At 36.1% G+C, this 16,321-nt stretch overlaps 1 protein-coding gene across 3 annotated transcripts in view; it reads left to right on the top strand.

The window, feature by feature from the left end:
- PSMD14 (proteasome 26S subunit, non-ATPase 14) overlaps positions 1-16,321 on the top strand; it is a 45,580-nt gene that overhangs the window by 3,152 nt on the left and 26,107 nt on the right. For all 3 annotated transcript variants that reach the window (XM_032189935.1, XM_032189937.1, XM_032189938.1), the window contains 2 exons: positions 1,670-1,766; positions 4,594-4,645. In XM_032189935.1, the coding sequence (XP_032045826.1) occupies positions 4,598-4,645 (48 nt within the window). In that variant the 5' untranslated portion in view covers positions 1,670-1,766; positions 4,594-4,597. The remainder of the gene's footprint in view (positions 1-1,669; positions 1,767-4,593; positions 4,646-16,321) is intronic.

Below are 16,321 nucleotides of genomic sequence, written 5' to 3'. Positions count from 1 at the left end.
GCTGGCAGAAACCTAATGCCTCTTCCTGTGACTTGTCAGTGGAATTGCACCCTAGCCTGTCAGCACTGAGAAACTCCGGCTTGTTCTTTCTGCTCTGACTTCCCAGAAAGGTTAACACCTCCTCCTTTGTCCTGGTGCCTCTTTCAGATGAGGTTCAGAATGGACTCCATTAAGTGACCTCATTTACTTTGGGGAGGAGTAGAAGACAGCCAGAGACGTCTTTGGACAGTTTTAGCTTCAAGAACGGTTCGACATAAATTTCTTCCGTAGTCTGGGTTAGCTTTAGAGCAGTCAGCTCTTCCAAGACCTCTTTTTCTGTTATGCCAAGACAACTGTTTCTGGGATGTAGTGTGAATCCTATCAGGGAAATGAACAGGGTTAAAAACAACATTTTTGTTAGCCTATCAGTTTACTGCAAGGCTGCACAAATGGCTGTCCTGGCAGTACTGAGAAAGCAGCATCAAGTTGGTAAGCAGCAGCAGCAGCTTCCCCACTGCTCCTTATGTTAACAGTGACATTGAAAAAAATGTCTATCAAATCATGGCCGCAGATCACTTCACAGATCTGTTGTAAACGCTGCACTGTAAGTGATTGAGCGGAGGCAATTAGTGGGCAGTGTTCTCTGTGGAAACGAGAATGCAACTTTTAACTCCTGAGCTGAATGTAAAGCAGCCTTTCTCAACTTGAATTCAGGCAAACCTGCCGCCCTCAGTGATTATTTAGTCACGCTGCTAGAAACAACAGTAAAAAACACTCCCCGTGCCTACAGGCCGCTGTTTACCTTTGTGCTTAGGTCATCTCAGCTGTGGCAGAATTCTCCTAAAATAGTAACAACAGACCACAGTTTCAGTCTAGTGACACTAGAAATTATTGATTGGGTTTAAATTGATGAAACACACATGGTAGGGTTTGTGGAGTTCTTAAGGTGATATGAAAATGCAGTTGGAAGTCATTTTTTTTTCACTCCTAAAATGCAGTGTGGCTTCACTTTCAGGAAGTTAATGATGTTACACATAACCTCTTGTTCCTGTGGGTTATTTTGTCTGTTTTTGTATTAAAAGTAAGAATTGTTTTATTGGTGAGGAAAACTGCTTTTAATACCAAGAGTACTTAAAATTTTTTGTGTATTTAAATGTTCATTTAAACTGTGTTCATACTTTTTCTGGACGGCATAGTCTGGATTGGTGTAACTGCAGTGAGTTGCAGAAAGCTTGACCACTGGATCTCTTGTTCTGCTTCTATCTGTGAAAGGCCATTTCTATCTAGAAGATGCCTTAATCACTAGAAATACATTTCAGGTAGACCCTGAATGATGTGATGATACTCAAGGAAAATTTTATTCATGAGGTAATTAAGTCCTGCCTTAATCTGTATGTAATCTGGGGCTTCTGAAAAATCCTAGCTGACCAATGAAAGAGCAGAAATTCTACTTCCTATCTGAAGAATGTCTAGTGCTAAAGCAGGAATAGGTCCAAGACTAAGTTACTATGCTTAAAAAGGGGGTTATTAAAATGCTTTACGCTTTCTTTTACTTTTGAGAAACTTAAAGTTCTATCTGTGTTACAGATACTTGGGTTTACACAATCAATGTAAAATTTCTTATTATACATGTTGCTGTTTCTAAATTTTATTTTCTTCCCCTCCGTCTCCTTCATTTTTCCTTCTCTAGGAAAGACTGCATCTTTATAGCCTGATTGCATCTTTATAGCCTGAAAGTGGGAGTTGCTGCTGAGTTTGTTCTGCGATCACCTCTTGCTGAGTACCAGGTTAGAAATGCAGAGATGCTTTGGTTTTAATTGATAAATTAATTGTAGTTATGGTCTAAAATTTTGCTGAAGTTGTTTTCACAAACATTGTTTCTTAAACTGAAGCTATTGCTGAGATAATATTTGGGCACAGTGGGTTGACAAAAAATAAAATTGTTTTTAATTTGGATGGCTAACCTAAAATCTTCAGATGTTTACACAGAGTAAACAAATATGTTTAAATATATGTATGAAAGTCTAAATATACTCTAACCTACTAAAACAACTTCAGCTACAAATAAGAATGTAAAATACTAGTTGCCAAAACTAACCAGAGTCAAGCTGTGGAGCTAGCGAAATAATTTGCATTCCATCTAGAACTGGTTTGTGGAGATTGTCTCTCTGGTGTTGCCTTGAGAATCTAAACACCTTCAGTGATTAGTCTGTGATAGCAACATTGGAAATGTTATATCCCTCCAGTTCTGAAAGAAAATGAGACTCTTGTTCTTCTGAAATCTGGGAAGATAAGCTGACAAATAAAAAAGTTTCTGTAACTAATGAGTCTAATCCAATTTTAGTGATTAATAAATGATGTACTTGCATAATTTCTACTTAAATATTTACAGTCTTGGGTTAGACTAGAATAAATGATGTAAATAAAATACTAATGAGCTAATAATAAATATTGCTTATCCCTTGCTAAACTGAAATGTGAAAAGGCATATTTTTTTTTGATATTTCTTAAATGAAGGTAAGTAAGACACCTCATTGGCTTATGGAAGTTGCAGTAGTGTAGGAAAAACTACCAATGTGTTTTATGGTAACCCATTGTGGGGACTAAGAATTTCCCAAAATAAGCATACAGTCATGAGTGGTTAAAATTGTAGGTTTAGTATCTTAAGCCTACTTCTCAGCTACCTACTCCTCAGCCCTTGTTAGTGTCATGAAAGATGAATCATCTTGCCTTTCAATGGAGGGTTGTCTACTCTGGAAAATGAGACATACATGGCTTTAATTTGTGCTCATGGCTGTTTCACCTAAGTGATTTACCCTGTGCTTACACAACAGCTTTACCTTTCCATGGAAATTTTACAACATGATTTCAAGTTTGTTACTTACCGGTAGCTGAGGCTGCAGTTGTAAGGTTTGCATGTGTTAGAAACATGTTTTACAAAATAAAAGAAGTGAATCAAATGAAGCTAGTAGCTTGGTAGTGCATTAAAATTGTGAGTGAAATTCACCAATTAAAAATGTAGAGTGAAATTTGCAAATAGTGCATGTGTTATTGATCCATATGTCATAGATAATGTTGCTTGAAATGGATGATATTTATGTATCATTGAAGAGTTAAATAATCATGTTTTGTTGTAGATTGTAATGGTTCCTTTTTATTTGTTACTGAGAAGCTTAATATATTTGTTTTAAACTTAAGCTGATATAAATCCGGCTAGTATTTAGTCAGTAAAACCACTAACTAATTTCACAAAATGAATATCATCATTCCTTCAACACAAGAACTTCATCTTTCATATGCAAAGCCAATTTTTTAAGATAAGCTATTTTTTGCGAATTTAAACTTAGGTTCTTGATCTGATATCATTATGGCAGCCTGAGATTATGTATAATTCTGTTATGCGTAATGTAACATCTGGTTTGAGGATGAGTGTATTTTGGAAATACCATTACTTGCTGTTCTTAATCACTCTTACATTGCTTGAACAGGCTTTATTGTATTGTATTGGGACTTGTAGAGTTAAGATGATAGTTTCTGGTATTTCACTATGTCCTTTCTATTTCATAATTAAAATAAGCTAATAAAATTTACTAATTTCTGTAAGATGTGGAAATAGAAAGGCTTGATTTGCTGAAAGCAGCTGTATAAGAATTTTCAGTAACTTTTGTCTGTTTTATTACCAGATTTTATTGTGTAAAGTCAAGTAAGCAAGTAAAAGAACTGTTACACCTGGGACAAAGCCCTTACTTAGGTAGCTAGAATTAAGTATTGTTTTTCAACAATATAAAGTGAATAAACTGAAGACTAATGAACATTTGTTTAATTTTTCAGTTGGGTACCTTAACATGATTTATTCCTGGAGATCTATACTTTAAAAAGTATAAGATAGAAAACCTCAATTTTTCTCTCCAAGAAAGTAACGAGTTAGCTGTGTTGATTGGAATAATCTTGCACTAAAGCAGTGCCTCATGCAACACTGGAAATGTATTAAATGACTGTACTATCACTAGCGTTCTAACTATATACACATTAAATGTTTACTTTACAGTATTTCTTTTAGTATAATGAGTTCATTAAAAAAAAAAGCTTTTGATGCTAATTCAGAGATCCATAATCTGCTCAGTGTCTTTCACATGTAGTTTTGATGATAACTGACAAGCTGTAAGTTAATTAGCGCAGAACTTACTAATGAGGATGCTAAAATCCTTACTTTCACATTTTTATTGATGCTTTTTGAACAAATTGGAGTAAACTTGACTGTATATCTAATAAGTTTTAAGCACTTCCTGGATGTAGGTGCTGTTCTCAAGCAAAAAAAACCTCCCCCAATTAATTGAATGATAGGGAAGTTTTGAAAAGTTTGACAAGAGAACTCATCTTCAGAAATGGGGATAACCCAAAACCAAAGCAATAAAACAAGGTCTGTTAATTAGTATGGAAGACAGCTTCTTGAATTAATATGTGGTGTTAATTAACAGGAAGTCTGATGTTGTGTTGTAATTACCACCAATATTTTTGACATACTGAGTGACTGAAGGTGAATTATATAGATAGCAATTTAGTAAACACTTCAGAGCCTGGGGACATTTTTTCCTTTGTTTCTGTTTTTTTTAGAAATATGGATAGACTTCTACGACTTGGAGGAGGTATGCCCGGGCTGGGACAGGTTAGTATACAGCTTGTCAATATCTTCTCTTCTTAATATTAATCAATTACTGGAATATGTGTTTAATTATGTTTAAAACACCACCACCCCACACAAAAAAAAATCCAACCACAGAATTCATAATAATAATCTGACTCTAGAGATGCTATATAAATGTATGCAAATCATTGTTACAGCCTGACTGTTTTTCTTGTCAGTATGAACACTTGTGTTGGCACTGCGATTTTACAGAATGTTTATAAACCTTTAATTTGGTGTCTGAACGGTTTAAGTTTGGATTCAAAAGCAGTGAAAAAGGAGAATAAAATTCAAAAATCATTTTCCTATAATAGTGTTTTTTCCGAACAGTATTGTTCAAAATGGCTGAGCATACTCATTTGCTATTTCGATATATCTCTTAATCTTATTTTATAGCTTTTAAGATATATTTCAGTACCTATAATGCCCATCACAACAGTTCTTAAGATACTGAGGTGTATGTAAATGTCAGCATGATGATTTCATCACTTTTGGGTAGCTGTAGCCACTTGTGTGTGTTTTACTGTTTTATGTTGTTTGCTATTGTCCTTGCTGCTGTAATGCTGCTCACAGCAAAAAGACCCCTGTGGCAGCTGTTCTGTTCCAGTGCAAAGCCCACACACATTGTGTGGCCTCTCCTACCTCTAGCGCAAGACTTCCTTGCTTTTTTTTTCTGGGCTGGTTGGTGTGGCCAGCAGTCTTCAAAAATAAAACCAAGCTGAAGTTATTACATTGTGGTGCGAGATTTATTCCTGGCTACTGTCAATACAGGGGGTAATTTAAAAAAAAAAAAAAAAACACAACAACAAAACAAAAGCAAACAAACAAAAACCTCTGTCCAAAGCTTCTAGGAAGAATTATTTCTTTAAGGAAAAGACAGGTCTTCAGTGGAATTTCCTTTTAGTCCTTTTGGTCTCAGCTGGACACGGTAGCTGGCCTCTTTCTTTTCTCCTGATCTGCCTCAGGAGCTGGGTTCTAAGTCCGGAATCCAGGCTGTCATTCTTCTGGAGGAATCAGTTCTGCTTATCTTGGACTTTGTGATGTGTGTGTTCGTTTTTTTCTGGAATGACTAAAATTGTGAAACCCACAGCTTCTTTGGATTCTGTGTTGTGTTTGTGTCCGGTGTAACTAGGAAATGAGTGGTTTAATACTGAAGCATTTGGTGGTATATTCTAAACTGATTTCCAGCCTCTAGGTGTTTTGCCAAATAAGCTGTAACTTCTTGTGCATAATTTTTTTTCCTTTTTATAGCTAAAATTCTATTCACGCTCTCTTAGTGAATCTTCAAGCAGCTCTTGGTTATTTTTAGTTTAACTTTCTTAAACATTTATTTCTCTTGTTCCTCTGAGCTGCCAGCCTGCTTCATGACTCTTCATTTTTTTAACATCTGCGCAGTCTAATCACTCAAGCTTTCACTTCTTGGTCCTCTCTGAACTTGACGCATATCAAAGCTGTTTTTCAAATTTACAGTTAACTCTCTCGGCTGCGTTCTGAATTTCTCAGCTTTAACTTAAGGCTTGATAGAAAATTGAGGCAGACAATAGAATATGATACTCAAGCTTGATGAACTCCTCTGGCAGCTTTGGCCTGCAAAACTGCTCTGTTTGTTTAAATATGGAGTTGTCTCTTAAATGAATTGATGAGTATGTCTTGCATTAAAAAAAAAGTGGAAAAGTGAATTGCTCTTTATGCAAGTTGCTGCTTGCACTGAATCTCTGCTACTGTTGTAGTCTTTTGGTTTACTCAAACAGCAGGAAGGCTATTCAAAACCAATAATCCTGCATCCTTAAGATACATTGTTCATTGGACCTTCAGAGATCACTTCTGTTTTGAATGTTGATTGATTGAGAGATAATTTAGAGTGAATCAGATAACTGAGGTGGAAGAGAGAAATTGGGAAATTTATTGGAAATGCTTTGTCCTGCTGTAAAATAAACAAAGTTACTACCCTTTGGTTGCCCTGGAGTGTTCTAAATAATTGTATGTAACTTTGTTTTTCTTATAGCTGTGTCACAGTTGCCTTTGAAGGTTCTTCATTTAAGGCTGAGCATAGTGATAAACACCTGTTGGAAAGACCTAAGATTTGTTTATATGTAGCAACTTGTAGGAAAAGAAACACTTTCAAATGAATATTATGTAATGCAATTCAGAGACTTTTATTTTTAGCTAGGGGTTTGATTGGTAAGAGGTCTATCACATCATGTTGGATAGTAGTCCATTTGATTTGCTTTGTAACTAATGTTTGAGTAACAGCAAATGCTTGGTAAGCACAGTTCGATCTTGACCATGGACTTGTTTCTCATTGACTTACTTTAGGTTCTTCAACAGTGCTTGTCTCTTTCCCCTTCCTAACGCAACCTGTTCTATTTATTATTCTGTGATTTTTCTTTTTTTCCTATTATTTCTGAACTACAATATGCTGTTCCTGCAGCTAGTTGGATTTGTTGTTACGAATTTATTTTCAAAAGTCTTTTGGTGTCTTGTATTCTACTTGGGAACCGCTTTAAGTAAATCAATTTTTTCTTTTTACTGTTTGTTCTATCAACGTACTATTGGAAACCGTCCAGAGATATGCTTAGTGGTCGATGGAATTTAGCACTGACTATCTTCATATGGCTAATAAAAGTCTGATGAAGGCAATATGCATGCTATTGTTGAAATAGCACTTTAGGAACGATAAGTTTTCCATCCAGTGACTTGTGGCTTAGAAACTTTGTGGACCATATCCTCTTTATCAGTCTTAGATGGATGAAGCACTGCCATCTTGGGGTGGGGAAAAGGCAAGGGAAAAAAGAGTTAGGGAACACACAGTGATGTGATGTCCTAAACTAAACATCTATCAGTCCTTTCACGTCCCTTCTGTTCATGGAAGTTTAGATTTTGAAGGTACCTCCTTGTGTTGGCCTCTTGTTTGGTCTCTTCTCTTCCTGACTCTGCTTCTTGTCATGTTGGGCTTTTTAGTTATCTCCCCTTTCCTGTTTTATTCTTTTCTGTATTATATCACATTCATATCCCCATGAAACACTGCTCACCACAGAATTTCACCGCTGATTTAGTACTTGGTTTTGCATTGTAGATTTGCTGTAGACAAATTAACAGGCTTTGTGGGGTACGTAAAAGCATTCTTCTTGTGCAGCCGGCATGAATTTGGAGCAACACTCCTCTTCATTTTGTATGCTGAACTATTGTTTGCTAGTGAAATCAGTTCCACATATGCCTCTATTAGGCAATCCTACTGGATACTGTTTCAGAGTGTGAGTAAATTGAGAGCAGAGCTTTTTCCCTGACATGTTGAGAACAATAACCCAAGCTATACAAGTTCTTGTCCATGCAAATGCATCCTGTCTCTTTCTCTCAGTCCAGGTGTGAGAGGAAGCAGTGAAATAATGATATTTTTAAATTTAATTTTGATTTCTCAAATGATTTTTTGAAAATAGCTTACATTGCTCTGTCAGTGCAGACGTTCTACTGCAATATATGGAAATAAAATTGTTCCTCTACTTCTGTATTAACATATTTGATGGCAGGGGAAGGGGAAAATATCCAAATGGGAAGGAAGGGAGAGAAGTGACCTGTGTCTTACAAGGAGTGTTTACACCTTGACTTGGAATATAGAAAATAGAAGTGCAGATAGCTATTTTATTTGAATAATGGACTTGCCAATTAGCCATCAAGTGCTTCCATCTGTGAAATAGTTGATCAGATGGGTTAGCTGGGATGTTTCCAGATTAGGGCATTGTAAATGGCACTTGAAAACTGTCACTTTGATTATGAGGTTTCAAGCATTGCACTGTTTGATGCTGTGGAACCTTTTCCCTCATATTATCATGGTTTTTTAGAACATACTGATCCCATTTACTAAATCTATGGCACCGTGGGAACTTGGGAGACCTGCCACTGATTTAAAGTTCTGTTTCATCTGCTAATCTAGCCAGGATGGTTATTAGAAAAGTGCACTACTACTGGTCTGGTTTTCTGAGAGGCTTCAGAATAAGAGTTTATGATCTGGCAGGCAAAGGTGGGTCAGTAGCTCATTCCCAATTATCAATTAAATGCAGGTTTTCTTGCGTTATGTCATGGGAGTAAACTGATGTATATTGAAATAAATGGTATGTTCTAGTTGGCTAATCTTCATGCTAAAACTCCCTTGTGTAATAAAGCACCTTATTGAAATTTGTTTTGGTTAATTGCTTCTTGAAACAGCTTGTTCTCAGCTTGGAGAATACAGGTGTGTTCATAGAATACTGTTGTCTTTAACATCAGGAACTGTGTTTTTCTTTGGAAAGATACGGAGTGCTTCTTGTAGTTCTTCGTATCTGTTGCACCTGCATGACTTGATTACTCCTGTGTCTCCTTGGTGTGTACACTTCATGTGGCCTGAATTGTGAGGATACACAGCTCTCTGCTTCCCATGTGTTTCCAGCTTCAGATACTCCTTTTGAGAATACTCTGCAAGAGCAGTAAGTCTGAATTATAGGTCTTAAAATTCTGCATCGTTGCTGTGCCATCACTTTGTTTTCCACCACAAATTCTAAGTGCTCAGAATGCTGCTGGTATTGCTGAAATATCCCGTGTACATCCCAGTTGAAGAAGCTAGGTATATAATGTGGGTGGCTGACCCCGGTTCTACCTTTTTCCTCAGAAGCTATTGACCCATTTAAAGAGTAAGAAGTTTTAAAAAAAACTTTCTCAGTGACAAACAGTCGCCCACTGGAAACCATCCAACATCAACTCCCACAAAAAGTTCAAAGATCTTAATCGCCTGTGTGATCTCCTATAGAAGGTCTCAGTTAAATCACTGAATTGGGTTGGAAGAGGTCTGTGGAGGCTGTATGGTCCATCCCCTGCTCAAGCAGGTATCCTTGCTTGATACTTGTTTTATGTATATGATTATGTTTTCAGGGAGTGGAAAAAGCGCCTAGGATATAGTAAGATATAGTAAATTGTTCTCTTTTACTTTGACTGAGATGAGTAGCTTATTGCATCAGTTGGTTGAACAGCCTTGTATTAAAACGCTAAAACTTGCATATCAAATTTAGGGGACCAGTGTGGCCCAGGTCTGCTTACACTGGAGGTGACAGCTCTGTGCATAGTGTAGGCTTAATCTGAAAGTTGTTGGGCATTGCTAAAGGCTGGGTATATTTTTGCCACATTTGAAATATGGTTCAGTAATTGTAATGTTATTTATATCCAACAGTGCTAATGGGGGCAGGAGTATGGGGACATGCTAGAATTGCATTAGGAACTGTCATACAATTGTCTGAGCTGATGGGTACTTACACACAGTGTGTACTTTTTTCATGGTGTAAAAGATGCCTTAAAGTGTGATGGGCCATGCTACAGTCATGCCTTACTAAAAATAACAAAGCTAGTGGGTTGTGCTTGAGCATTATCAGCTTCCTGTGATCTACTATTTTCCTGTAAACTTTGGAGACCATTTTTAGCTGTCTGCTCTTGGCCTCAGATTTTAAACTTCTTTATTTCTAATAATTAGGCAATTAGCTTCTCTTTCCTCAACTTAATTGCCAGTGCAGTCCAGCTGACTTTCCCCAGAAGAGACAAAGGAACTTGGGCAAGGAAATGAATGTAGTCATAATGAGAAAATAGCAAAAAAGACTAAACAAGAGCAGTCATCCTTGTGCCTCTTGCATTATACCTGTTCACTTGTAACATTCCATTCTGGAAGCAGAGAACAACTCCTGTACAGTGATCTAAATCGCAGCACCTTTGAACAAGGGCTTGTTTTCCTCCTGTGGTAGAGAAGATTTCTCCTCAGGTTTTCCTGGAACCATATGTTAGTGTTCTTTGTGTATTAATGTCAGTGGGTCTTTTAGTTTTTTTTTTTTTTTTTTTTTAAAGTATTACAAATAACTAACCTTCCTTCTGAGTTTTAGTTAACCTGCTTGTGTCCAGAATACCATCTCTTTACAACAGCAAGCCCAAATGTGTAGAACCAAATACTTCCTAAGTGAAGTCTAAGTAAACCCTGTTTAACTGCTGTGCTCCACAAAGTGTGCTTTAGGATGACCTCAGACAGCACACGCTGAGGGCTGACTTGCTGCGTTGTGGAATTGTTTAGAATAAGATAGTGAAAAGTCCAGATTGAAGCACAACTTTCTGAAGGCAGGCAAAAATTAGTTATCTGCCATGAGGCTTTTGTTTTTAAACCTCAATAGGTGCTATAATGATAGGAGTAGATGACAGATTAGTTTTGGTTCTATTCTGGAGTGAAATTAACCTTCAGTATTTTTTTCCCCAGTAGTTTGAAGCTGTGAAGAGTAGTACCTCTCAAAGAAGTATACAGCACTATTTTTTTTGTCCCTGTTTTTATTGCTTTTTTTGCTAACAATAACTCTGATAATAGGGAATGTTAATTGCATTGATGCATGCCTTCCCTTAATTTTTCTTGCTTTTCTTGATTTTTTTGCTTCTTTTATCTCAATAAAATTTGATTGATACACTTAAGTGGCCTCTTTGTGTAGCAGTTGGGTTGGGAACGTAACAGAAAATTCTGAGTATTGCAAATTGTATCAGTGGTGTATGCAAATCACTTCATATTGTGGCTACATTTTAACATTGGGTTAATAATTATGTGCTTCTGACAAAACGTCAGACTAACTTAGAGTGAGTCTCTCAAGTACCATGTAGCATAACTAAGCTTATATCAAAACTCAACTAGCATGCAATCATTGCTAAATGCTCTTACATTTTCTCTTAGTAAGCTGTAAGCCTTAGTAGTCTTAAATGATATTTTCTATGGGAACATTGGAAAACAGGAATGCTGTTTTTTTGTAGAAGACACTTAAATTTTATGCCTGTCATTTTGGGTAATTAGGTAAGCAAAATAAATTGCTTACTAAAGGTATATGGGAAATATTGGGTGTGCCCATGCAGGTGGATTATTGTACCTCTTCCATGAAAGTAATGCAAGAGAGAGTGCTGGCAGAAGGATGATTTTTTTTTTTTTCTTCTCAAAGTTTTGAATGGACAGGCTAGAAATGTAAGCTAAATTTTATGGATGTTTCTAGTGATTTTTTTTTTTCTTAACTAAAATTCTGACCAGATTCTCTGGAATATCTCAATGAGCTAGTGAATATTTTTGTTTGAAGTTCTGTTTAATTTAAAACAAACAAGTCAAATAGGTAGTAAAGTTTTGGCTCTGCTGAAGAGGTGTTTGTAAACTGATGATCCCAACCCATATAGCCAACTGCTCAGAGCTATACAAAGTTCTGTGTTCTATAATTTTGGCTTTTGAAGAGGAGGGAGATGGAAAATGTTGTATGTTTCAAGTCCATCTATATTGCTTTTGTTGAGTTCTGCTGTAAATATGAACCTGGATAAACCTTTTTTCCTTTTTTTTAGGAGGCAGGATTTAGTAAAATATACTGAGGCAGTTTTTTCTTTGATACAGCCTGTGAAGGCTTTCACAAAGATGTTTTTAATTTAAAGTAGCAATTGATGCCATAATATTTCCCTAGTATCCCTACTCCATTTTGGAGCCTGAGTCTGTCTGAGACTAAACATATTACTGAAATTTTTATTTCATCTGACATATGGTGTAACAAGACAATGTGATCCTTTCAGAAATCTAGGCTGTTTGTTGAGGCTTATGGTATTTTGTGGTCTGTTATGTATGCTTGATTATAATTGGTATAAAAATGGGCCTAAACATACAAACTGTTTAGACATAATGCTTGCTTCAAAATATAATCCTGTTGATGTGGAACTAACTGTAAAATTGTGTGTGTGCTAGCTGGAGAACTGCAATAAAATTTCAAATTTCTACTAATTAGCATGTGATTCACAGTGCAAACTAATATATTTTTATGAAATTTTTCGAATTTTTCACTCTTTATGAATTAGATCATTTGCTTTGGTGTTAATCATGACAGTGTTAGAACTGTTGAGATACGGGAATGTGGCTTACTCCCTTTTGGCACTTCCACTGACTGACTTAATATTTTCAAGGGTATTGTCTCAGTACAGAAACACTGCTCCACAATCACAACTTAAATAAGGTTTCTAGATTTAGCAATGGGTAAAAAGTACTGTGCTCTTCCAAGAAAATCCTTGTGAATTCATCATTATACCACTTCTCTACAAAGGGTAAGTAGAGAAGAGTACTTAGGTGACTTCATAAAGTCTATCGTTGCTCATACTTCTGTCTACTTTGCATATTTGCTTGAATTTGTGTCATTTTTGCATGTAATATTCTGTGTTTTTTTTTCCTTCCCCTTTCCAAACTATTTGCTACTGGATTTACCTTTATAAAAATGGGAGCTTTAAGATCACTTTTAAGTACCTGATCTTTCCACATATATTTTAACATGCTAAATTATTTTATTGTGGCTGTCATTGCTTTTATACCCTCAATGCCCTTTTCCTCCTTACTTCATAATAAATGTGATGATTATCTGGAACACTTACAATGGCGGTGGTTCAGTAGGGGAGTAAAGGGAAAAGGGGGGTAGTGAATACCTTTTTTTATTTCAAAAGTACGGCAAGTTTTTTTTTTTTTTTTTTTGTTGTTGGTTAATCTTTCTCAATTGTCTTCAGATATAACAGCTGAAAATATGTACTGAAGGGGTTAAGTCGGCATGAAAGAATTCATTTCCACTTTAATGACCTAGCCTTGCTGGGTTAGGACGATGGGGAACATGCTTCTGACTTGTACTCCTATTGCCAATTAACACCTCCTATAACAGGTTGCCTCAGCTAGTCATTGAAGCAGAGGCAGTAGAAATAGTTTACATGCAGCTTGTTTTTCACACTAGTTGTTTAATACTCACAGAATTAAACTATTAAAAGGTTCTTTCTTGCCTTACTGGGAAAGAAATAAACATTACAGCGGTCAGCATTCACTTGTGTGTCCTATGTTCATGTTCAAATTGGTCCAATTGCAAGACAAAAAAGTCATGATAGCAATGGTTCTTGTATTTTACATAGCAATATGTTATTTGATGCAATAAAGCTAAGATTTGCTCTACAACACTTTGCTGCTTTTTTTTATTATAGCTGCCCCTGTAAAACCGGGTTTCTTTGTTGAAACTGCTCTGCTGTATTTCAACATCATCTTTTGTTCTATTAGCGTGACACTAGAACAGTATTTAAGATCCATTTAGACAATAGAAAGTGTCTCTATTTGTGGAGTATTTCTCACTATTGATAGTGTAATTAATCGAGTCCACTACTTCTACAAATTTGAATAAATGTGAAATACTACAAATAAAGAGCAGTGCTCTAAAATGACACTTTAGTTCACATTTAATCAGCAGGTATTTTAATAACATAATAAAATTGGCTAAATAATTGATACCAGTTCACACTAAGAGAAAGGTGGAGTAATATACCTAAAAGTGTTAACAAATTTGCTAAAAGGCCTGAGTAGATAACACTTCAAGGCGTTAGTTTTTATCCTGTTAGAATGGCAAATGCCTTTAACACTTCGTCAACAAGGCCTGCCCAAGTAAAGGGCTGCTTTTTATATTGGGTTATCTTTTTAACTGTGGAACAAAAATTGTATAGTGAATAATTTTGATACCTCACCATAATCTTCTGTTCTAATCTGAATGGAATTCCTTTTCCATTACAAGTCTTGGAAACACTTTTAAGCAAAAATAAAATGCATTGTAATAGTGTTAATGTTACTGGTTGTTAATTAAATTGGGATTCAACCACTTTAAAACAACACAAGAATTTGGTTAGATTGTACACAATGACTGGCCTTCAGACAGCCATTCACTGGACTGATGTGTATAGCTGATTTGGGATAAAAATCCTTTTTCAATAAGTAGCACTACAACATTGTTCTTTGAGATTATTTTAAGAGCAGTCTTTAAATGTTAGTAATTACTGTATTCTTCAGCTTATGCAGGAATGACTAGGAAAAAGATTATTCTCCTTGCTCTTTCTAAATCCCAAAATTTAGCTCAAATCCCAAAATTTAGCTCAAAGGTGTGGGCAGGCAGAAAGAAGGCAGCATGTTATTTTGCAGTGAGAAGGACAATCTTATGAAACTGTAGTGGGAGAAATGCGTGACCTTTGAGTACCATAATGAAACCAAAAATACCAGCAGATCTTCTGCACTACAGATACAAACGCTTTCTTGTTTAGGTTTCTGACACCAGTTAATTTAATTTAGTACTCTGCTTCATGAGGATGGTGCTCCTTTGTTAAAGTTGGCAGGCAGTGAAGTTTATGAGCAGTGATAATAGCACATGCTGTGGAGGGTCAGCATAAAATACTTTGCCTCCATGTAGAGATTAGCTAATAGTCTTTCCCCCCCCCCCTCTTTTTTCATGATGAAGGAAATGAATAAATGTCTGTGGAGGACGAGCAGAAACAGGCCCAAGAACTCTCCAGACCTGTAACGTCAGTGGCTGCCATGTGCATATGCTTACAGGAGCCGTGGTGCTTGCTCCAGCACCATCTTAGAACCATCTTAGAACCTCGGCCCTTTGTGGAGAAGGAGGTGGTCAGAGTGGAAAGAAACCGCTTCCTGTTCCAAATGCCCTTTTCTTTTTTTTTTTTTTTTTTTTCAAATGGCATGTCTTAAAGCAAACTATTCAGAAGACCCAAGATACATTCTGTTGGGTTTGTCAGTTAGATCTTTAAAAGTTTTATGTTAAGAATCTTTAAAGAACTTTGGCCTTATAATATTCTGTAGAAGGATAAGTGTCTACCTGAACTATTTTGTGTGCCAGCTTACCTTTGGTAGGAAAATGAAAGGAAATTGAATCTACTGTGAAGTTAGGTCATGGACAAGTTTTGAACCTATAGAGTTTTCCTCAAAATTCCTGAATCAGTACATCTGCATCAGCGCAGAAGTCTGAGAAGTTATTTTAACCTATAACCAGAACAAAGAATGGAATATTAATGTGAGAATAAATACATATGATTGGTATGCTGCAACAAGTTATTTTTTCTAATAATTACTTAGGAATTATAATCTACAAGGAGAACAGAGTAGACAGAAAGGGAAATCACGAAGTCTTCACAAACAAGCAACTAGTTAATACACGCTGTATTATATGAGCCTGGTAGCTAATAAATCAACACTATCTTTGCATTGTCGATTACAATTAGGTAATTTTTAAGTTTATTAATTGAACTGGATGAGAAGAGCTGGAGCTTTAATATTTTTATGAACTAAGACGTGCTTAAAGTACAACAGTAAAGTTTTCAGTTGCTGTCTACTAATGGTGTAGTCATTTTATTTGTGTATGCATATAGTTAAACTACATGTAGTGTGTAAAACTACATTTTTACATGCGTAGTTACACTTAAACTACATGTAATGTGCAAAATCATAGAAATTAATGCTATGTCTTAAAAAACAAAAAACAAACCAAGAAAATAACACACACACACGCTAGGCAAAGTTAATTTATACCGGTGGAGTGTTCCCTTATGCATAAGCAATATTGCCTTTGCTGAAAATGAGTTGCTGGCTATGGGTGCTGGCAGGAGAACTTTACCATAAAGCAGTGCCTGTGTCTAAAACTTTCTAGAATGTTGAAAGGATCAATAGCAAGTATAATATTAAATACTTCTGGACTGTCACTACTGCAAGCCAAAATTTCAATTCTCTAACTAAAGTACAGAAATAATGAGAGAGAGAGAGATTAGGAAGGAGCATGGTAGGCTAATGCCCAGATT

Source organism: Aythya fuligula, chromosome 6 (genome assembly GCF_009819795.1).
Source record: "Aythya fuligula isolate bAytFul2 chromosome 6, bAytFul2.pri, whole genome shotgun sequence".
In the NCBI taxonomy this organism is placed as follows: domain Eukaryota; kingdom Metazoa; phylum Chordata; class Aves; order Anseriformes; family Anatidae; genus Aythya; species Aythya fuligula.
The sequence above is the reverse complement of the archived record's forward strand: the minus strand, read 5'-3'. Positions and strand labels throughout refer to the sequence as shown.